Genomic DNA, 24,787 nt, shown 5'->3' on the forward strand with positions numbered 1-24,787 from the left:
AAGAGCAAGAACTGCAACCGTAACAAAAGTGGTTGTTGTGTAGTTGTACTCATTGTATCTCACAGCTGGGGAAGTAATTGCATCAATTTATGCAAGGAGAATAGAGTCACCTTTCATTTATTTATTTAACAATTAGTGTGTCATTTTGATCACGTAACTTGCAGTTGTGTAATCCGTTGAACCTCTGAATGAATGCTGCCCTTCATTTTGGGGTCGCAACTTGCTCTGGTCAACAACGGAATTTCAAGATTCCATCACGTGTCGTTTGCCGTAATTAAACAAAATAGTTGGAATGTTGTGGGTCCATTTATGGTGACATAGTGTCATCTGTTAGAACAGCTGATCCCTCTCCGTCTAAACAAGAACAGACAGCAAAGAGAGCGCCAAGACGGAGGATTTTCAAGGCTTTGAGGGCAAACATGATTTGAAAATGTTGTCAAGATCCATGCCAAACGCAAACTGATTCATCCGTTACATGCACGATAATCTCCTAACTGTTTTGACTATTTTTTGGCAAAGATGTCTTGGTTACTTTGGTTGGATCCCGCACATCCCACTATGAGACAGTACAACTGTATAAATTCTCCTAATCAATCAGAACAATTAACAATTAACTGTTTTTGTTATCCTATTTGACGAGCATCCATTTTCTGTACCATTTAAACCGGGGTGAAGGGATTATTAGCCCTCCATTGGGCCAGTCAAAATTACATCTATTTCAACATTTTAATGTATGTATTGTATATTATTGACCTGACTTTCTTAAAAGGGGTTTAAGCACACTTTTAAAACAATACAAGCATATTTTAACATGTGTAATATATCAAGAGAATAAGATCAATGTATAACACAAAACAATGTAACAATATATATTCACGACTCAACAATTGATGATAATAATGAAACTACAATCATAAATAAAGTAGATTCCCATTCCAACGCCAAAATAAATGCCTCCTCTAATGGAAGCCTGGTACTCTCTGCAGTTTGGTGAATAAACTCAACTGAGTCAGTTATTTCGTCGTCAAAAAAGTAGATTGAACTCCACACAACCATAAACTCAATAATCAGGATTCCCCGCTGTTGATAATTAACATACACCGTGTTAAAAGTGGGACTGTACAGCATGAATGTACTGTATATGTTCTCCTGGAGTGTAACATCATACATTCCATACATATGTTCTAGTACGCGGCTCGTCGTCCTGCATGCTTTCTGTCTCAGACCACCCCAATTGTCTTGTAAACCTGTCGCTTCATTCCGTCAAACTCCTGACCTTCTCATCAAATTGTGGCTTGCAACGCTGCACCATATGTTGTTTTACTGACTCTGCACACACTCCATACATTATATGGACAAAAGTAATAGGAATGCTGACACTCTACTGCCCCTGTACTCAAATTTGAAAAAAAAAAAAAAAAAAATGCTCAGATGCTACAACACCGATACCACTTTGACAGCCTTTACCACCGGGCAGGTGGAATGGGAGCCATGTCAACAGAGACATTTTAAGGTACACACGAATGACAGCACTTGCAGCTGCAAATTATGCTCTACGAAATGTTTGAACTGGGCTGGGACAGCAGGCCGTCCAGCACGCAGCAATTCTCGAAACCCGTCGCCTGCTCCTCGCCGCGCTGATCCGTCCATTTACACAGACGTTAACGTTAGCTCGCAAGCTAGTTGACGTTGGCGCCACGTTAGCCTGACAAGCTAATGCGGCTAAGTTCCCCCAAAGATGAAGATGAAGACTACTACTACTGCGGTATATCACGGAAAGCGATGATAAACTATCATTTCCGTTGCCCTGTCACAGTAACTTGTGAACTGTTACAAAAATACGCATTTTGGATGTCAGAAGAATCAGTATTATACGTTACTCTATAGGTTGGTGTTATGAAAGTGAAAATTGTGTCATGTTCAAGAAAAGCGTATATAGATTTATGAACAATATGTGATTAAAAAAACACTTTTATGTCACTAATGCCCTACATTTGAATTAATGAATATATCAGTCATGATTGCATTAAGACTGCCCTGAATCCCCATTCAATAAGATGGGCAATTTTTATGCCTTCAACTTTGTGGGGCCAATTTAGGGAAGGCCATTTCTGTCATATGGTCCATAAACGCATGGTTGAATGATGGTCTGGTGAGGAAGAATTGAAGAGAACTGACCTCAACACCATATAACACTTTAGGGTATGAACAAGAACAGATATACGTATCTCGTGATGACTTTAATTTCTTGCCTGAGTAAGGGCCAGGGGTCCCATTTCTTATAGTGTGTTAGTGAATAGTGATGGCATTCGAAAACACAAATGTACCTAAAGTTCTGTACTAGACAAGTAGTGAAAATCTTTTCTTTGTCCTGAGCTGTAAAAGGTTCTTCTAAACGACTCGTAACCTTATCTTCAGTGTCACGGGAGGTACTTTGCTCGGGATGAATTGGCAAATCAGGCCGACCCAAATGGAACATCCTCCATTTAAAGAGGCGATGCGAACTGCTGTTTTAGTGTAAATGTTTATGTCAGACAAGATTTGTGTGCTTTGTAAAGATCTGTGTTCAGCCATTCTGTGTGGCCCCTTCAGCAGATTCCATTTCCTTCCTCACGACACACTCACACGATAAGGCGGTGTGTATGTAGCGTATGTTTTATTGAACTATCAGTGAAATATTTATCATGTGACCCCTTAAACACATATTCATTCATCATATAAACTGTTTTAATGTGTAAGAGGATATGCGTCAGTTTCGCTTTAACCTCAGTTTTGGCATGAATAAACCACCCATTGAAGCTGCGCCTCCCATTTTCATTCAGATTATGTACACAACATCAGCGAGTTGTGGGACACACTCAAAACTGAGTTTGATTATCCGTTTGGCCAGAATTTTACAGCTGTAGTACAGAGGCCAAATAGAATGTGTGGGTGACCCTAATGAAATGGTGAATAACACATTAAAAATGAAATGCAGTGAATCAAACGTGTTCACTATGATGTTAATTCACAAACCAAAGTGTACAACAGGACATTTTAATATTCAGAAATATTGAGTCTGTAAAAGCCAGCAAATGTCCCAAGTTTGGGATCTCTTCACTCTTAAAAAAAGATTAAGTGCAATATGTACCACAACTGGATGTCTGCAATAGCCAAAACAAAAGATAACATCAAGGTAAGCTAAAGCCTACCATCGCTAGTTTTTTTACAAAATTATTGTAATGCCTCTGCAAGCGGTCAAAAGTAGACACTATGCTCTTTCAGTTGCTTTATTGAACAAACGGTAAGAAAACAAACAAGGAATACGCACATTCATTCATGAGCTGACGATGCCGACAGCTCACGCCGAGTCACTCACCACGCAGACTAGCTAACGGGTTAGCCGATTAATAGCTAGCCAGCTCTACACGAACCTTCTCTAACACTCACGTCCTTCACCAGGCCAGGCCCTGCCTTTCGAAGCCATTTATACTCAAAAGTCACTGATACTACAGTGGAATGTGAGGACGGAAATTCCAAGTGGACAAAAATTATACCTGCAGCCCACTTGTACATGTCATTGTATTTGATAATGAAAAGAACATTTTACATGCTCAAATAATCACTGGGATAATTGGTAGAATACTTGATTCTAAAAGTATTCAAAAACATGACAGAACGTTTTTCTTTGTAAGTGGACATTGTTTGTTATACTGACAGTGGCTATGATATTGCATACATGTTCTGACGTTGTAGCGATGACATGGGTTTAGGATTTGGCGACTCTTTGTCCCTGTGCAGATAGTTGTGTAAAATGGGAACGTTGTACTTCCTGTATGCTAGCAATATGAGTATGAACAGATGCTTTGCAGTGGTGGCTTTAATCCAACTCCTGCACTTGATCACCACCACTCAGTTATTCAACTGGCAACTGTGACGTTTTAGTTTTTCTTTTTATGTACAGGCAACTCTGCGCTGCTGTTGGGATTCTAATTTCTCATTCTGGCTTTCTGCTGAAGGCATGTGCGGGTGTAATACAGGGATGGCTTAGTCATCAATTTGGCATCAACACGGTGTGGTGTGAACATTTTGTGTGGTGTAAAAAAACAAATCTCATAGGAAAAATACACAGGGCTGCGGTCTCCACATTGGAAAAAAATAGTCTTACACCACTGTAAACTACTTTGTACAACCTCAACAATAAAAATTGATAAATTAATAACTCTCTCACAGTGTTCAACGCAAAGACTGATTATTATTTTTATATTTTTTAAAGCTCAAGTATTAGCTCTCATTAGACTGTGAATGTGTATCTAATGATGCGGCCAGTCACTCAAGTATACAATTTAAAGTCTTATTTCCCATTTGTTGAAAAGAGCGATTATTGATAACAAAAGCTTGATACATTAATGTCGTTACAGGCTACTCGTTTGAGTTTACTTCTTGTGTCTGGACATGTCTTCCTGTGAGGTTCCATCGCAGCCAAACACAGCCCACGGCTCTTGCGATAAGGGGCCGTCAGCTGTCTGTGGGCGGGATGGACGCGAAAAGCACAGAAGTGAATTATTCCTGGGAACCGGGAGCTTACAGTACTGTATACGCCACAGGGGGTCTTCTCCTTCCTCTTCGATTCTCATGCCGCCCGCGTCAATGTGCATTTGGGCTGATGCTTAGTGGCCGCAGGGGGGCTAGTTGAAGGTTAAAGAGGTGGTGCTTTGACATTCGGCTAGTGTTCAAGTACATTTTCTCAAGTATTCTGCTCCATTAGACATAGCTTTTTTTGTATATTAGTTGTATCTAAACAACATTTCAGAGAGAGCTGTTGTAAAATGTATACTATTACTACATTTTCTTGTAGTGTTTTTGATCTCATTTTTTTTTTTTTTTTTTGCAGTTCAGCTCACCAGCTGGGACAAAGAACTTTCCTAAATGCGCTTAGGGTCTTGCTGTCATTTTAATGATCTCCATGTTTTGACTCTGGCCTATCAGAATCGGAGTCATAGCATCACCCGTTTTTTAGATTTTCCTCTTAACAGAGACGTGGGCAGTCGTTTACAGTATGTGGTGAACGAGGATGTAGAGCCACATTCCTTTGGGTGTGTGAGTGCAGCGTGACCCAACATGATCAAGCCCTTGAGCTCGTTGTGGGTTCAACGTCAGAAGTTTCTGCTCCGCCTGGGCCACAGCTGTGACATTAAAACTGGTTGAAACTAGCAATGGGCATTTGGCAAAATGCCATTGGTATACCATGAAATTAACATTCATTGAATTGACAAATCTTGTTTTCTAAACGGCACTTGACATCAGGGTCGCCGATGAGCTGATGCCTAACCCGGCTAACTTTGGGCGGGAGGCGGGGACACCATGGACTGGTGATCAGTCAATTGCAGTCTTGGTATTACAATTTTGTACGATAGAAAAATACAAAAACTGTTAGTCCACTCTTTATCATTTATTAAGAATATTGTATGCAATTTTATATAATAGATGCATCCATCAGCGTAGCATGATGGGTAGTGGTTAGCATGTCTGCCTCATAGACAGGCGACCCAGGTTTGAATCGCCGATGGGCCTTGTGTGTGCAAGTTTGCGTGGTTCCTGTGTTTGCGTGGGTTTAGTCTTGCCTCACATATTTAAAAAAAATTGCATTTCAACATTATGGAAGGCTCTAAATTGTCCTTGTCACATGAATGTGAGTGTGTTAGTTGTTAGTCTACGGTATATTTTCCCTGTGTTTGACTGGCAGCCAGTGCAGACTGTACCCTGCCTCTTACCAAAGTCAATACAAACAACGGTACTGAAAATGGATGGATTTGCATTAAACATAAGATGCAAGAAAAAGGGAACAGTACAACAAAACATCAGACTGAAAAATTGACTGTACAAGCCATATAAATAATAAGTGATAGAAAACAAAATAAATGCTCTGAACTTCTGTTTGATGCCACTATTAGCACAACTGCTTCCCTTGCCAGAAAACTGAAGACTGCTGGTATCTTAACTTGGCTTTAAGAGGAAGTCAACCCAAAACTGTTCTTTACAAGAATATGTTCAATGCAGTCCCAATAGTCGAAACACAGAATTCTGATTAATATTGGGTTAGTGGAATATAAGTTAAGCAGTAAAATCCACCCATTTTTGTACATCTCAGAGGGCGGCAATTTTGCCACTTTCTGTCAACAGGAAAATGGATCTTAAAACTAGTTAAGATCCATTTTCCTGTGCTAATCACTAGACTCACTAAATAGGTGATATACATACACACCTGATAGCTTTGGTGTGTGTCAAGATAGGGTTAGCACAGACACTGTCACGAAAGCGACATGTATTCTGGCTGGTCCACCAATAAGAAGCCTCACTAAAGTAGTCCCATCAAAATGATATTGATGTTGTTTTTTTTAAACATCAGTGGACTATATTTTTCCGTTCCCACACATTTGGGAAGCATCTGGAGGTGAAGGACGCACACTTGAATGGACTTTGGAGAGTTTTGTTTTTCAGATCATTTTCAGTGTCATTTCATGACTCCCCGGTGTCTTTTTCTTACTCACATGTTGACAGCACAGATAATGGAAGTCACGTAGGACTTTTCCCTGGTTAAATCTTTACCCTCCTGCCTTGGCTCAAAAGAGCGAGCAAATGTTGCACTTCCGAACAAGCGGAAGTGCCACCCGGCTTGTGACGCCAACAGAATATGTTTGAGTGGTATCATTTCTGCCTGCTTCACGTTCTGAGGCCTTCCAACACGCTTCCTGCCGGCCTGTTCTCTGGAATGATATAATGACGTTTCCACATCCCGATGTTCTCTGCCAGAAATATTTATACATGCATTGAGTTCATAGAAAGTGCAGCAGGGATCAGTAACTGTCTTCTCACTTACACTGTCTTTGCGGTAATTCTTTGTTCAGTCATGTCACTGCATCTATAAAAGCGTTCATAAATTACCCACTGACAGTTTATACGTTTACATTCATGCATTAATTTGAAATGTCATAAATGATGGTGAAGATATGATTTTATACCTTTTTTATCTGACAGATCAGGTCATTTTAATGCAATTTTTAAGCACATATAATGACTCAACAAATAGTGTGTCAAAATAAGATATAGGAGGCAGAAAAAGTGGTTGTTAGTGGAAGCATTTAAAAACGTTTTATTGCTTTTTTAAAAACTGATATATGATTGCCCCCGTGATAAAATTGTATTGAAATTGTGAAAAATAATAAATGGCTAAGTAAGTGGAAAAAAAACTTTTGTATTTCTTTTGAATCGCTATCTATATATATCTATATATATACTGCATCTATATAAAAGAATCGTATTCAAGGATCAAAGAAAGCTATTATAACCGTTTTTGAATCAAAGTATACTTTTAATCTTTTTTCCATATTAATTCCAAGATTTTACTCAAGTAAATATCGTGAACTTTGTAAAAAAAAATTGTAGTTGAAAAATGCGATTAATTATGGAAAATTTTGCAATTAATTAGTTTAAGAAAATGTACTCGCTTGACAGCATATATATAAAGATAAAAAATGCATGGACTAAATCGACTAAAGTAATTTAGCCCATCATGATATATAAAAATCACATGACACCCAAGTATCATCCCCAGTTGTCGGAACAATTACATGTTTTTTCATGGGAAGAGTGTGATGCTTGTTGTGTGTCCTGAGGAAGTGATGGGGGCCAGGGGGTGCAGTGAAGGCATCTTTGTGAGCCTCGCATAAGATACCACTGTTTGCCTTAACTCGCTATTGGTGTAAAAAGGCAGCATGTGAGGGCGGGTGTGTGTTTCAAATGTGAGGATCCTTTATTGAAGGCTCTTTTGATGGAAACTGAGCTCGTTTGTGTGCTTTTTAATGGTGTGGCGATTGTGCACTGACCTCACAAATTGTCTAGTTAAACGCACAAATGTTTCCTGTTCTGTTTCATTGTCATCTTGTAGACAGACTCACATGTGTGCTCCCAACTACTCTGCATCAGCGGCCAAAACAGTTACACACTACAAGACGCACACACCAAAAACTATAAGGTGTGTTTTAGAAATCAGGTGGTTAAAGACACAGTGGATATCATTTATAGACAATATGGATAGTGGTGCATGTTCTGTATTAAAGATGAATTTTAATCTGGCTAATCTGTTAGAGTGTGTTTGAGGAGCTTCTTCACGGGGTGTTGCCCATGATGGCAGAACAAAGACATGAGGGATCTTGTTACTTTCCCCACCCTAAAAAACACCTGCTCACTCCATACCAAATATCAGCAAACAAAGCAATTAGGCGGCGGACGAGTGATTTTAAAGCAAGTGTTGTATGCACAGACTTCGATTACTGCAGACAGGAGTTTAATTTGGCAAGTATTCTAAGCAGTCATTGAAATATATGCACATGTGCTGCTATATTAAACAGATTCAGGATTTTTTAGAAAATTAAAAATAAAAAGAAGGAAGCAATGTAACACTAAGCTGCACATAATAAGCATCATATTATTGTATTAAACACACATTTTGTACATGAATATAAATGTGAGCTACAGGGAGTGGCGGGGAGATGCTCAAGTACAATCACGTCAGACAAAGAGGAAATTGGTCAGTTTAAAAAAAAAAAAGCTTGAGTAATGCTGATGCCTGTTGCCATGGTGATTTGGGTCAATGAACGGTTGCTATGGTTGCCTCCCTACTTGGAATTCCGAGAAGGGGATATTTTGACGTGTGTGCAGGCTGAACTTGTGCGTGGAGGCTGAAGATGTGTAATTATAAATGAGGATGTACTTGTGCATGCGCAGTGTGTTTTTGTGGATGCGGTTTGACTGTGGTCCAACACACACTCCTGATTTTTATTTTAAACCTGAAAAATGACACTTGAAAATAAAATACCCTGTAACCAACTGCTTACAACTGCTCAGCAATATTTTTATTTTTTTTAATTTTTTTTTATTTATCAGATAAACCAGCCTGGCAGTAATCTTTCCAAATCTCAGTTCAATGTTCCTCTGAGGCATGAAAATATTGGAGACGTCAATGTTCTGTCACTCAGCAAAGAACACTGTTACTATTTTTGGATGGAAATGCTGATTTTCTACCACACATTTCTGGCTCTACTCGCCTTGGTTTGCGCCGATTGATTTTCCAATTTCAAAAAGTTCAGTTGGGAAAACCATGCCACATAGATGCATCAACAAAGCAGTGTGTGTGGATCAGCTTTCATTTTTGTCAGGTGGTAATACTTCTGCACACGGGGTTAATGAGTTAATCTTGTCTTCTTATATGTTATTTTGTTTCTTAAGACAATGAGTTATTTTATTTACCTCAACTAGTTTCCACGTCAAAATTGACGTCTTCTTCTGTTTTCTTTTTTTTTTTTTTTTTAAATCATCAGGGGCCACTCAGAGTAGGGGCATCGTCAGCCCTCATTTGCTAATCCCTGATATGGACAAAAAAACCTTCACAACTATGGACAAATCAGAGTCTTCAATTAACCTTACATGTATGTTTTTGTAATGTGGGAGGCAATCGAAATACCTGGAGAAAATACGCAAATTACACATACATAGGCCAGAGTTATTATTGGAAGCCAAATCTCAGAACTGTGACTCAGATTTGTTGACCACTGGACTACAATAATGCACTTTCCTTAAAATGTATTTTGCTATATCATTTGCTCTAAACTGTATTTGGGCTGAGAGAAATTCTATATTGTGGGTCCGTGTGTGCCTCACCTGTCATATTGTGCTCTTGATCCATTTGTGTGTGTGTGTGTGTGTATGGGAGCAATAGCAATTGCTCTCCATCCACCTGATGTACAGTATGTAAAAAAAAAAAAAGTAAAATAGGTCATTGCCCATCGCAGCCCGATCTGCTGAGTCAGATCACAAATACTGCCAGATTAAAAATACAGGGATTATACATCCAACTGTTGGAAATACAGCTATCTGTATTTGTGACGTATCAGTTAACCAATATAGGAATATACACTACTGTTCTTTGATTTTAAGACAGATGGAAATGCTGCAATTCATTAGTTATTTTTTTTCTATACTGCCCCACTTTATTTTCAACAGTAGTCACGTGTATCCAGTCAATGCGTAACAGACATAAAACCATTTCATCTCTTGGATTCACGGTTGATGTCCTGTTGCATGTGAGTATTTCTGCCGCTGGGCCTGAGCTCGACTGGTATCAGAGGCCCTGTTGTTCCTGCTTCCGCTGTCCCTCGAGTCCTTGAACTGATGCCGATGTGGATGGGATGTCGTGTGACACACCGAGTCTGCAAGACCCGGCGGACTCCTGTGCGTGGACTGCATGACATGCTGTGCGCGCCCTTGTGTGTGTACACTAATGTAAAGAGATGCATGAAGATATCCACGCAAGCGTCGTGCAGGAGGAGGTCACGCACGGAGTGGCAGGACCAGAACGGACTGTGAATGGTTGTTGGGTCTGAGTGTGCACGTGGCGCGAGGGCACGTGAAGCTCCCCTCCCCCATTGCCGATGATGTTAGACCCTCTACTGTATGTTACTACTGGCAACAAGCATGTGCCCATCCCCCCTTCTGAAGGGCATGGTCGGCTGCATCAAATGTTAGAAGCTTTAGGTTATTCCTTTTACAGTACATCCATACACGCTCTGGACATACTGTTGTGAGATTGAAGTGTTGTGAGTGAGTAGTGATTGAAAGTGGCCGCGTTTGGTACACACCTGTTAATATGCCATTCATTTGCTGTACTCTATAGTATTTTTTTTTCTGTGTACATGAGAAGGGAAACAGATTTCAGAGCGGCCTTTTATTGTGGGCAGTCGAAGGCACACCTGTGAGGTGGGATTGATTACCTCCGCAAAGGAGAAGTGCTGTGAGGGTCGGTGATGTCATTTTCAGTCGACAGAAGTGACAAAATGGCCGCCCCCTGAGATGGGTGGATTTTGCTGCTTAACTCATATTTCATATTAATCAGAATGCCTTGTTTCAACTAGTGGGACTGCAAATAACTTGCAAAAAATATGTTTAGGTTGACTTCTTTAAGATATTGACCGCCACCTCGAGCGCACGTCTCATCGATATTGCGGCGTGAGTGACTCGATTTATGAGCTTATCTCCGGACCCCCACACTGAATAGCTGTTAGACATTGGACGCGTTTGCGGCAAGCTATAGGGAACACCATGCGGGTGTGTTTGATTCACTGCTTGTGTGAAGAGTCGCAAATGAGGCTTGGTTAACGGTAGGCTGTGCATATCCGCAACAGTAGTCAAGTGTAACAACGTACACAGACATCTGCATACATACGCGATGTGCCTTCTGTGCAGACCACACACATGCTCACCCTGCTGTGTCAGGAGCGTGTTGTTCTTAGGCAAATTGGATAAACACTTTGTTTTCACGGTCAGTGTGTCTGTGCAAACGCAAACGTTTCATTAAAACGTCTAGTAACAGAAATGTAATTCTGTCAGTGTTGTTCTTTGGAACAGGTGAATGAGCATCCCAGCTTTTCATGTTCTAGAGTTTGATCGTTCCGAATTAGAGCAAACATTTCAACAGACTTGAAATTGGAGCGGCGAGTGCGGTTTGGTGTGCTCTTTTTTCCCAGTTCTACAAATCAGCTCTGCAATGAGGGTGTTGCCCGATGTAAACGCGTTGCAGACGAGGCTGGCTTTGCCATTTAATGGTGAGATCATCACCATCCTTGAGGGGTCTGGTGTTATGAGGGGGGCTTGTTCCAGCAGCTCATGCAGGGTGTGACGCTGAACTTTGGCTGGATCCAATCCAAATAAGCTCCAGCTGATGTTGTCATTGTGGAATTCAAATAAACCAAAGCACATCTTGAAGACTGTTGTTACTTTTACTTTCTGGATGTTTTGTTTTGAGACCTTTGTGATGTTTGTGTGTACGTGTGACTAGGGAAAAAATCTGAATGCGTTATGACTTGTTGCATTGGGGGCTTTGTTATCCACAAAATCCGAGATGCGGACTCCTAATGAAAATCCTGCTGCGTTTGTCTTTACTTTATGAACACTGAAACGAGGATCTGTCCCTCCGCATGATGTCATTCATTGATTTTACAGCTGGGCTTGACCACTTATCTTAATCATTGGGATTAATGCGCAAGTCTGTGCAACCGTGATGTGTGGTGTCTGGTTGCAACATGGATGAAATACTGTCAACGCTTCCATGTTGCCTAAAACAGCAAACAGCGCAGTCATCAGGCAGTTTCACAGTGTTTGTTCTGGAACTTAATTTGCCACTTAAAAAGATGTTGAAATATGATATTCTCATCCTGGAATCGTCACTACAGTATATGGAGTAAGGTCCAGAGACACAGCGCTTAATCAATTAATTGATCGATCAAACATATTTGGAATTACATATTTTGACCTCCCAAATACTGAAAGTTGTCTATTGGACATACTGAAAAATCTTATAGAATGTCAATCCAGAAGAGTGCAAGATGGAATATAATTTATTATTATTATTATTCCCCATTTCCAGCCATTTTCACGGCTGTTGTCCCAATATTTTGGTCCATATAATAAACTTCTATGACATTCCTAGGTGGCACGTGTGTGTTTGTGTGCAAGCCTTTCATGATTTCACTAACTTTGTTTTTTCTTGTCTTAGGGCCGGCATTGATGATGTGGAGACAGATGTGGTGGAGATCGAGGCAAAGCTGGACAAGGTATGGATTTTTTCCCCCCTCCCTCACTGTACATGATTACTAAAACAAATATGTTTTTTGCGACTGAATCACATTGAAAAAATGCCATCAGTGCTTAGACGATGTGTGAGCTCTAATCGGTTTTCTTTGTATCAGTCGATTAAAACCAGATGTGTGCTGCTATGTCCATTTGGCTCGTACATAGCTAAACAACACTGAGTACGCTTTTGAGTGCGGTGTAGAAACATTAACTGTCGCCTGTTGTTGCTCCACTGCCATTTCTGTCTGTGTCAGCGATTTGACAATATGCCAAAATAGTAGAATGTTTATTCATGTATAGCTGTGTAGCTAGCGTCATAAATAATTGTTGGATTGGTTAAAAGCAAACTTGTCATGCAAAATACATTTCCCAGTGCATTATTGTCTTGCTCGATTGATGTAATATAGTGCTCTATGTAAAGGTAATGTACATGTCTAACTGTCCCCTGGGAGTCTCAGAGCTGAGGTAATGCCTTTTAAGATAAACTAATAGAATTTTCTGAGTCAGAATGTATTAACTACATTACATCATGAGTCTGTTGTCATGGAAATTTAGTATGACGCCATTATGCACTACAATTTGTTTAAAAAGGAACATGAAAAAGGTTGGGTTTTTTTGTCTTACTTAACTTCATTCAGATGTTATTTATTTTTAAATAATGACAAATTACAGAATTTGGGCCCAAATATAGCATTGTGTGGTGTTTACACGTGAACGTTGCTGTTACAAGTAAGGGTTGAACCGATTAGTCGGCTAGTCGCCGGGTAAACTTTAATACCCGTTGACCTTTTAACACTTGAAGTCAACTAATTGTGCTTTTTCACTTGTTTGTTGTCTTGTTTTCCAATCGGTCGATTTACAATGGATTCGCGCGTCTGCTGTATATAACACTCGATGATGGTATGGACTGTGTAAGCTAAAAAAGAAGCTAACAAGGCTAACCTCTTTTCTCATCCACCACCATCTTATTTTTGTACTCTTGGACCCACACAGACATCTGCCTTGCTGGCCAGACAGTTCACTGTCCCACATAACGTAACTTACAACATTTCTGTTCATCGAAATACAGTATGTCTTTACATTAAATCATGAATTCATCAATTTACACTCAACTTTCAGCAGATTTTAGTCAACTACAAAACATCTTAATTCATTCAACTCCTAGTTAGAAGAAGTTCTTGTGAGTCCCTACTTTGAATTTGGTCTTTGTTAACATTTACAATTTTTAGATGTCCGTCTCTCACAGCTGATAGACAAACCTGCTTCATAGAGATGAAGTGTGCAGTTAACCTCAGGTTCATCAATGGTTGTGCAATTCAATTAGCAGACTGGTGGGTAACACATTCACATCCACCCAATCACACAAGTGTGCTCCGTGCACGTTGGGACCCTCCATTGAACTTTGAATGATGACCTGAGTCACCGGGGGGGTCCATTCTGGTCATTTGTTCTGGCAGCAGGGGGTCCTCGCACTGCTTTGACAGGATGACCTCACACTTGCCTGAGGGGTATTGTGACAGGACAGAAATCTAAATGAGAATAATATGCACATATACTGTAGACAAAAAAACTATTCACACCCACATTCACACCTTTGGATGATTTAGAGTCTTCATAAATGCAACATTGCATGCAGCAGAGTACCCGGCGAAAACCCATGCCCCGAACCGTAGGTGTCACCAAAGCATTGTATATCAGTGGATAGGTTCCAAAGAAATAGGAGAATTCGCAAACAGCAAATCTGCAGGGGTTCGCTTTATGACAGTTTTTTCATTAACCTCCGTAACAGTTGTGATCACACTTCTGAAAACTCCAAGTGGCCTTGAAAATAGTCTGAGCAATTCTATCTACATTGTGTATTTTTGACAGCTACCATTACATTTAAATGTTGGCGCTTTATAAGGAATGCTAGCTCACCATTTGAAATGGTGGCATTTAGAATGCAATTTGTAAAAAAGCACATCTGACGCTAAACTGTTGTGTACTCATTTGTTTCATTTCAAAACACCACTATTTCGTTTTCTCGTGTATCCGTTTAACAACCAAAGCTGACTTTTCAATTCGCTATTGTGCTTTACAATTCGAAGGCTCTCCATTACATTGTTGGGGTTTTGGTCAATTAACACAACCTATTTGGTCTTGTTTGAGCAGATGTAGCAATCTGACCCCAAGTGGACCCCTGTGGTTCTTTCAGTCCATTTGTTGACAATCTGACACATATAGTGTGCCTGTAATGGTCATGCTCAGACCCTGGGGGCTCAGTGCAGCACATGATGAGATCACATTGCCATCAGCCACCTCACTGACAGATATGTTGTGAAAGAGCAGGCCAGGAATCGCTGTTGTGTGGATTCAAACATAAACAATAACCAATGTACATTTAATATTGATGCTCACTTTACTTATGCATATAAGAGCTAATTAGGCATTCCAATGTACATGGTGTCTTACCGTGACTGGCCAATGCTTACTTGTCTGAAAGAAGCCTCCATTCACTCCGTTCACATGCCGATGCCGACAAGCTTTTGGACTAAATGAGATGATTAAAGGTTTTATTCACTCATTCGAATGCATAGCTCTCAAGTTCTCAGCGACACACTCTTTCCAAGTACTAAAGACCGTGCCGTTCTGGTGCGTCATATTACCCGCAAAGCGGCAATGCATAGTTCACACAGCACTCTTGAGCTGTCTGCACCCCATAATTTACATGTTTACACCCTCAAAGACGGCTCCCTTGTTTGCGGCGATTTAGCATCTGATGGGAAAATTTTGCTGAGTTATTTAACTGCCTGAATTCCCAGTGTGGAATTACCTAATCGACAGCTTTTGTTGGGAGGGGTCTGGTTTTTTTTTTGGGTTTTTTTTTTTGCCTCTCCGCCCAAAAGAAAAAAAACCATACATTTTTATTTCTGTTATTTGTCAAAGGTGACATCATCATGGATAAATGATTACAAATAATACCTTTAGTTGCTTGAAGTATACGTCAACACAAACATATTTTATTCAAGAATATGTTCTATTCAAGCAAACTAGTTGAAACAAGACATTCTGATAAATGTTGCGTTTGTGGAATAAGAGTTAATCCACCCGTTTTTAGCCATCTCTGGGGGTGGCCATTTTGTCACTTCTCTCGACTGAAAATGACAAAATAGCCGCCCCCTGAGATGGCTAAAAACTGGTGGATTTTGCTGCTTAACTCATATTCCACAAACACAACATTAATCAGAATGCCTTGTTTCAACTAGTTGGCCTGCATAGAGCATATTCGTGAAAATAATATGTTTGGGTTGACTTTCCCTTTTAGGAAATAAGTCACAAAGTAATTAGCTTGTTTGTCGTTTACAGTGTCATTGTCAATACAGTATGTAACTTCACTTAAGTTTTGGTTTTGTTGATTGAATGAGGGTCATGTGTGAAAAATGTCAAAAGTGTCTAAAACTGTTCCTTGTGCAGCTTAATTAGAAGAAAAGTGAAAGCGTGTTTTTAAAAGCAAACAATCCATATAAAGTTCCTAATATTATCTGTCGAGTTTGCCGGAAATGAATTCCACAGCGGAAAAAACACTTGGGAGTGAAAAAAATGAGTTGGCAAAGAAACAACGTCAGTCTGCTTACAAATGTTTATGAGTGTGTCTCAGTACACTCTTCATCTTTCAAATGACAAGCACAAGTGAGTGCCTTAAAAGAATGTCAGATGGAATTTTCAGGATGTTGAGCATGTATTATTTAGACTTAAAGCATCATCCTTCACTATTGTGCAATGTGCTAAAAATGATATATATGTGTGAAATGTAAATGTGGCCACTTGAAAGAAAAAGAATTAGGTTCAGTTGCATAGTAAGCCATAATGAAATAGTTGTATGTAAAACACCTCTAGGCCATGGCTATAAAACAAACAAATTGCTACTTACAGGCAGAATCCAAAATGATCACTTTCCAGGAAAACAAAAAAAAAAAAATTGATTGATGAGCCATTAACATTACATCCTCATAGAGAGAAAGCCATTTTCAAAACTTTACTTTGGTCAAATAATTTAAAGTAACAAATAACAGACCCATGTCGATTGACCAATAATATCGTTTTGTGAAAAGAAATGGACCGAATTTGGACATAGGAAGTTTCTGCCCGACAGGGATGATATGTCATTTGGATTGCGCCAAAGTCTTTTTCTGCACTATCCTTCAGATGTAGTTTTCTTTGTAACTGCCAATCAACGACTATTATTACCCCCGTGTCGAATTGTGCAAAGTGTGAACTTTTTAAATAGAACGCTGGGTTTTCAAATGGTCCACTTTTATATTTGCTCCGCTTAGCTGGTGAAGCTGTGCAGCGGGATGATCGAGGCCGGCAGGGCCTACGTCAGCGCCAACAAGCTTTTTGTGAACGGCATCAAGGACCTGTCCCAGCAGTGCAAGAAAGAGGAGATGGTATCGGTGAGTGAGCACACGTCACTTATGTTGGCATGTTGGACACGCAAACATACAAACTCCAAATGTAGGTCGAGGTCACCTTCTCATCAGTCTGACTCTAACGAGACATTCCGGCGGTTCCCCACATGAATCAAACAAGTAGAGCTGTATAAACAGTATTGTCTAGACATGGAGCCGTCCAGCTGTCGTAAGCGTGACACGCGCCCGCATACGGACAGGAGATGTTTGTGCTTACATGGCTGCAGGCGGAGACATCAGAAAATGGCGCCTCTGTTTTAGGAAAACGTTTGAAGTTTCAGGGTGCTTCAATGTCTTTAGCGTTATCTCTGCTGTAGCCATCAAATCGGATACGTCATACATAGTAAAATGTGTGAATGTGCTTGTGTATGCAGGATTGCCTTGAAAAGTGTGGCGAAAGCCTCCAGGAGATCGTCAACTACCATATGGTGAGAATTGTATTTCATTTACAACAGACTTCAGCCATATACTAAGCTTTACTTCGACATTAGCATAATGTTGCACCCAAACTGGAATGATGAACATGAAGGAGCATTTTGTATTTACTTTACTTCAATTGATTGTCATCATTCTCTGATGGTAAGATTGGTGGAACTAACTCACACAACAAATGGTACAGGGGATCTTTTAATAATAGGGTGGAAACCAGATATCCGGATTAGTCTTAATTGATAACAATGACATTGCCTTGTATGTGGCTCTGCATAGTGCCACTTGCATTCGCGAGCTTCCCCCGTTTTTATTGTTGTTTTAATCATCAGGAAGTCTTTTATCTTCTGCTTTTTTCCCATTTACTAATGCGCTCCCCCACCTCGTGTGTCCATTGTTACCTCTTTAATAATGACATTGTTCCGTCATTGGGAGCTTCTGTTTTTAGTATACTGTTGAAGGGCATCGCCAGCTAAAGTCAAAAACCCAGACTTCAGCAAGTGGATGTAACAAAAAAAAAAAGATTGCCTTACTGTCATTGTCCCACTGTATCTCCCCTCCCTTTGACTCAATCTCTTTCACTCCCTAAGGGTCAATCCTGTTTGCCCTCTCTAAGCTTTTCAAATCAACTCAATGTGTGCTGAACACAAGAGGATCCATCAGCTCAGTTTGATTTAATCGCTCTTTCTGTTTGGTGTAACATTGGATTTAATGGGGTTGTTGGTGTCATAAATACTCTTGACTGTCGTCTGCGTCTAAGTGTGTTCTCTGTGTACCATCTTCAGGCCTCCCGCCCCCTTTTCTGAACCCTCGAATCACGCTAATAACATGGATAGATAGACACACAGCTATAGCAAGCCCTCTTAGCGTTTAACAGCTAGACTGAATATGTGTTGTAGATATCTGATGACTAGTTAAACTAAAAGACAAAGTCAACTCAAACATATAGTTGAAACAAGGCAATATGATTCATATGAAATATGAGTTAAGCAGCAAAATCCACCCGTTTTTAGTCATCTCAGGAGGCGGACATTTTGTCACTTCTGTCGACAGGTGAGCCGTGATTGGTCGTTATCTGAGCCCTGAGCAACTGTGATGTCATTTTCAGTCGACAGAAGTGACAAAATGGCCGCCCCCAGAGATGGCTAAAAACGAGTGGATTTTGTTGCTTAACTCATTTTCCACAAACACAATATTGATCAGAATGCTGTGTTTCAACTAGTGGGCCTGCATAGAACATATTCTTAAAAAAACTATACATGTTTGGGTTGACTTCTGCTTTAAGTTTAAATGTTAAATCCACTTTCCACAGTCTAATCCTAGAGAAGGATTACTTTCCCTCCTTGTTTGTATAGATTCTGTTCATTTTTGAAGTTATATTTCTCTCTGGAGTTATAACATGCCCTTTCTATCTTCAAAAGCATTTTTTAAATATTTTGTGGTAGCATATTAACCTTGTATATGATTTGTGCTTTCTGGATTTAACTACACTGTGTCTGCACATTTTAATAATTGTTTTACTGCAAGAAGAGCGATCCAGATGGCCGACTTTGTGGCTGATCCCTTTTGCCCTTTTTCGTAGTAGTTGAGGAACTGACTGAACTTATGTACTTATTGCCCCAAAAACGTTATGAATTCTACTCATAGTCTATTTGAACATCTGGTATTTACTTGTCAGCAGCTGTTGTGTATGCTTGGCCTGCTGCCTGACGTCCACAGTAACAAGCAGGGAGGGTCTCTGAACGTGACACGAGTGTTTCGAGGCAACGCGAGTAGACACGATGATATGTGGGGGTCACGCCCAGCAGGACAACATAATCCAAAGCAGGTTTGGGTGGAACTTTTGGATTACTGGTGTTCCTTCTCAATGAGCCTGATGGAGCTGCTTTAGATTTCTGAGTGGGCTGGCAACCTCACCACTGTGGAAAGTACCAAGCATTCCCAGCACAGGACTAATTGTCCTGTAACTTGAATTTAGCTTTTTATATTGCCAGACAATAGAATAATAACTTCTTTGCTGACCTGCGTAAGAAAAACAGGAAAAGAGACATTTCAAGTTAACACGAGTAGTCCAAGAAAACATGTGAAATTGGGTGTTATTTGGTAAACAGAGGTTGTATTGTCAAGTACTTCGAACCGCCCCAACTCATAAAGCTTAGATTGTTGACTGGGTTACTCATTGCAACAGTTACCCTGTAATGCTGTTTTCCCACCGTTTGCAACATTTCGTTCTGCAGTTATCTTGGTTATTGTTTTGTTTTTTCATTAGGACTTAACTGTAATAACTGTATAGTGTCAGTGCATTTCTAATGTTATTGTGCTGATCTTTTCCATGAATTTGATGTTTAAGGGAGGAGTATTAGTTTTAAGACATAAATTCACTCGCTACAATTAATTACACTTGGACAATCTCATGAGATCCAACACAATTGCAGCCTTTATAAACATAATAATGCCTTGGAGTGATTGGCACTGCCATAGAGGAATTACTTCAACAATATGCTTATTATGGTAGGTGTGAACAACTGAACTGCTTTACACTGAAAGGCGCATCTAATGTTTTGTTCCTCCCATTTAGCTTAAACATATGCGAAACACCTTAGTGTGACGCAAACATCTATCTGTGACTTGTTTGAATACTTGCATACACTCACATTACACACCTTTGAAATGTTTCATGTGTATATCAATGTGCCTTCGTTGTCCTCACGTCTCCTCTCTATGAACATGCTTAGTTGCTTCCAAAGGGCTACAAGTTTATATTGCCATCTTGTGGTAGACCGAGAAACTGCATCTTGTGCCACCTCACGAAATTGTTGAGTGCTGCAGATACAAAGACAGTGCAATGTTCTGAATTGTTTCCGAACCTGTAAAAAAAAAGCACATAATTTACTATATAAAATATATACTATATTAAATAATTTATTTAAGTACAGTTTTTACGTATGTTCCTATAGTTAAGTGCTATATGTATTTATGTAGCTATTTTAATGTTAATCATTACGGTAGTACTTGGAGAAGTAAGTATTTTTGAGGTACTAGGTATGAAAAGTTTGAGAATCATTCCATTGTCTTGTGTAGATGATTATTTCCTTCTCTGTCTTGTCTTTCCACAGATTTTGTTCGACCAGGCTCAGAGGTCAATCAAGCAGCAGCTTCACGCTTTCATTAAAGAGTAAGTGTTCTCTAGATTGCATTTGTCTATTTAGGAGCTTCCGCTTTGGCCTAAATTATGCATAATGTACAGTTCCATTTCTTTAAGGTTACTAGAGAGGATAAATGGTATAAAAATCGATGGGTGGACTTCCTTCAAAACAGAGAAACTATAGCATGTTATTTTTTGTGGTGTAGTTATGAGGTCTCAATATTTATTTAGTTCTATGGACAATTCACCCCTTCAGTGTTTTCAGGCCAACTTTATGAAAGTTAGACTGTAAAGCTGCAATGACTGAATTGTGCCATGTTTCTCCAACAGTGACGTGCGCAAGTTCAAGGATACCAAGAAGCAGTTTGATCGCGTACGAGAGGACATGGAGCTGGCTCAAGTGAAGAACGCCCAGGCCCCCCGCAACAAGGTCCACGAGGCAGAGGAGGCCACACAAGCTCTCGTCCTCAGCCGTAAAGCCTTCCGGCACCTTGCCTTGGACTACGTACTGCAGGTGGGCCACATGCACTCTGGCATACAAAAAGTGTCCACTAGGTAGGGCTAATGCTCCACAACCTTAAAGCCATGAATCATTGTCACTTTTTAACCCATTCAGTGCCAGACATTTTCTGACCCTCTTTTGCCCTAACGTTTGAAAACTATTTAAAAAATATATAAATAAATTCCTGGGATTGAATGGCTGGACTGTGAAAAGACAAATAAATATCTCCTTGGCAGTGAATGAGTTGAATAAATATTGACTGATTAACTCATTCAATCCTAAAGACAAGACATATAAATATGTCCTTGGCACTGAATGAGTCAATAATTAAAAATAAATAAATACAACTGTTCATTTAAAACATCTGCATAAATTAAAGTACTGTGTTCTTGCCTTGACAGATTAATGTACTTCAGGCCAGAAAGAAATTTGAAATCCTGGATGCGGTGAGAAAGCCACATTTATTCCCCTCAGTTTCACATGAGCATCCCGGTACAACTTCTTTACCCATCAGTAACTTGACATGTTTCTGTAATGACAAATGAATGCTTCTCAACCTGTGCAGATGTTGTCCTTCATGCGTGCCCAGTACACTCTTTTCCAACAAGGTTTCAACATTCTGGATGAGATTGACCCCTACATGAAAAAGCTGGCTGCCCAGGTGAGTGAAACCAAATATAGCTCAATACACGTGGCACATGACAAATAAACAGATCTCCTTTGACGAAGGTTTTCGCAACCCTTCCTCTATGACTGTTTTAATCTGCTCCCTCCAGATGTCAGAGCATCTACTGGTTATTTCAAGTTTCACCTCACTTTGGCTTTGATTTTCACGTGCCCGTCTCATATGCTCTGCTCTGCTTTGTGCAGCTGGATCAGCTTGTCATCGACTCAGCAGTGGAGAAGAGGGAGTTGGAGCATAAACATGCGCTCATCCAGCAAAGAGTGAGAGAGCACATTTTGAACTTCCCGCTGCCTCATGTTATATTGTTGTTGTTATTATTATTGTTATCATTATTACCCACTGTATTGCTGATTTTTCTGTTCAATCCGTTCACCATGTGTTCAAGAATGTTTGAATGTTATTACAGTTATTAAGTATGTTCGGCTTAACTGTAGGTTTAAATGACGTCAGATTTAGATCCGTCTGGATCTTTTTTCCATAGAAGCTCAGATACCTCATCATCTCTCCGCGCGCTGAATTGTCATCCCTTATCTTCTTTTTCAACTAATTGGTCAATTTGAAAAAGAAAAGCGTCTCGCACAAAAGCAGTTTGATATATCTGCTGGGTCGCGCCACTGAGTAAAAGCGATTCTTTGCTTGGTGATGCCTCACAAAGATAATCCATCTGTTGTGCCAGTGGATGCCAACAACTTTTCTGTTTTTCTGCCTGGCTCTGATCGAATTCGCTGCCAAGTGAAGGCTTCTTGCCAGAATTGGTGAACGTGGCTGTTTCTGGCCTTCCTCTAAGCTCAAACAACAACACTGCTCGACGCAGCACCATAAAAAAACAGGAGTTCAGAACACTCAGAGGGAGATTCTCGCATACATTGTAAAATGAACAGACGTTTGAAAGAATCCATATTGAAAACCCGCCACTTTGTTCTTCGTTGTACCACAGGCAAACTTATGGCAGTTGTCTTGAAATGATAAGTTTGGTCTTTGAACATTTAAAATGTAATCTAATGCAATTTGTGTTTTTCTCTCCCTCTGCCTTCAACTGGGCACATTCTTCTTCAGACTCTGATGCAGGTGAGTTTGTTTCGCCTACATACTAAGCACATATGGCTCGAACGATGCGGGGTCCCGTGTTGGTCTGCCAGGACACAAATCTCTTCAGACATTTCAGACAGATGAATAAGACATTTTAGTGCTTACATTTGTGTAACCGTTTAATTAGTGTCTGATGGAATTTAATATAAGTCAATGTGATGAATGTGTACTTTTGTGTCAGGACATTGCCAATGAAACGGTCTTTAGGGTTATTATTGTTCGGCAACATGATTTCACTGAACATGTGTGCATGTCTGTGTGCGCTTGGCATGTCTGCCTGTTTTGGTTCTGCGTGTGTGCGTGTTTCTCTCTCGCGCGTGCACACGCACACAGACATAAACACGCCATCTGCAACAAACCCATTGATTCGGGTTTATGGTCATCACATGGTGGCTCCCTCCATAAACTTTCTCTGAATAGATCAGTCACTCAATCTGTTCTGCATTGATTAACAACAACCAACACACGCGCACACACACACACACACACACACACTTAATTATGTCTTTGTGATGAAAATTTTTGACGCACACTTAATTATGTCTTTGTGATGAAAATTTTTGACACACTGCCTATCCTAAAACTCTAACCATGACAGCCAAGTGACTGATCGGGACCATATTATGTGAAGACGGTTTTTCACAACTTTTATTGAGCGCAGGCACATATTTTATGTTCTCATCATAAATTCTTCTTGCATACCACCAATCAAAAACAACACAAAAAGTAATGATCATCTCATATTTAAATGAACACAACGCTGATCTACACGCAGAAAGACATGACTTATCCCGTTGTATAAATGGCAACAGGTTGATACAATGCTTTATTGTATCTTCTGCCGTCTATTGGAAGGACATTTAATTGTTCTGTGTGTGGCACGTTAGTGTGCCACAGCACCCTGGTTGGGACTGTATTAAGAAATATTGTAATAATCAAAGCTTTTAGATTTACATAGAGAAATTGGGCTCTATAGGTTAGACAGGTGTTGGTCATTTTATAGACGACAGGCCGGCAATCTACCAGCGGGTGGGCTGCGCCATTGGGGGAGTGTTTACAGCCCACTTCACTCACCACCAATTAAAACTTATTTACTGCCAAAGATGAATTTATATGTCATTTCACGGTCCAGCCATTCAATCCCAGGAACTTATTTATATTTTTTCCAATTTTTTTCAAACCTTAGTGTAAAAGAGGGTCTGAAAATGTCCGGCAGTGAATGAGTTAAAGGGGATCCATCTCATTCATGGCACCGTTCTCAATGCGTAATCGCAATGTTCCCTGCGTGAATAAGAGCATCGTCACTGCAGGCGTAAGATTCGATCAACTTTCTGCCACCAAATTTTCGCATCTCCAAGGACACTCCCTCTGCTGCAGGGGAGCTCCCATCTTGGCGCGGACCAATCTGTCAAATTGGCAAACATTCTCAACGAGCCTTCCACTTGCATGAATATCATGAGCCGCCCGTATTTGCGCTCTGCTGCAGATGCGCTGGCTATGAAAATAGACCCCACTGTGCCAGGGGAGCATTTTCCTTCTAGACTGTTGTTCTAAAAATGCGGCAGTTCTTATTACAGCCACTATTTCTCGCCGCTTATTTGAAAGTGTTTAAATCCCCTCATTGTTGGTTGTCGTTGGCTCACATGAAGCACGATTGTTTATTTTCCTTTCTCATTTTTTTCCAGCAATTGATCAATCGGATTGTCCGCTGAAAGAGCCGCTTCTCTCTGAGCTGTCAGAGTGCACCATAATGCAAAGCCTAATCCTGCTAAACCTCGCAGATTGCGATTATGTCAGAAATGGGACTGTTATTCTGAGTAGTA

The 24,787-nt window shown here is 40.2% G+C and overlaps 1 protein-coding gene across 1 annotated transcript in view; it reads left to right on the plus strand.

The window, feature by feature from the left end:
- Positions 1 to 24,787, plus strand: part of acap3b (ArfGAP with coiled-coil, ankyrin repeat and PH domains 3b) — a 54,706-nt gene that overhangs the window by 14,491 nt on the left and 15,428 nt on the right. The window contains exons 2-10 of the mRNA XM_086040444.1: positions 12,590 to 12,647; positions 16,980 to 17,099; positions 17,489 to 17,542; positions 20,660 to 20,718; positions 21,019 to 21,202; positions 21,592 to 21,636; positions 21,756 to 21,851; positions 22,061 to 22,135; positions 22,932 to 22,943. Coding sequence (XP_085896570.1) covers positions 12,590 to 12,647; positions 16,980 to 17,099; positions 17,489 to 17,542; positions 20,660 to 20,718; positions 21,019 to 21,202; positions 21,592 to 21,636; positions 21,756 to 21,851; positions 22,061 to 22,135; positions 22,932 to 22,943 — 703 coding nt within the window. The remainder of the gene's footprint in view (positions 1 to 12,589; positions 12,648 to 16,979; positions 17,100 to 17,488; positions 17,543 to 20,659; positions 20,719 to 21,018; positions 21,203 to 21,591; positions 21,637 to 21,755; positions 21,852 to 22,060; positions 22,136 to 22,931; positions 22,944 to 24,787) is intronic.

This window comes from Filicampus tigris, chromosome 9, assembly GCF_054856515.1.
Source record: "Filicampus tigris isolate MCC_2025a chromosome 9, RoL_Ftig_1.0, whole genome shotgun sequence".
Taxonomy (NCBI): Eukaryota; Metazoa; Chordata; class Actinopteri; order Syngnathiformes; family Syngnathidae; genus Filicampus; species Filicampus tigris.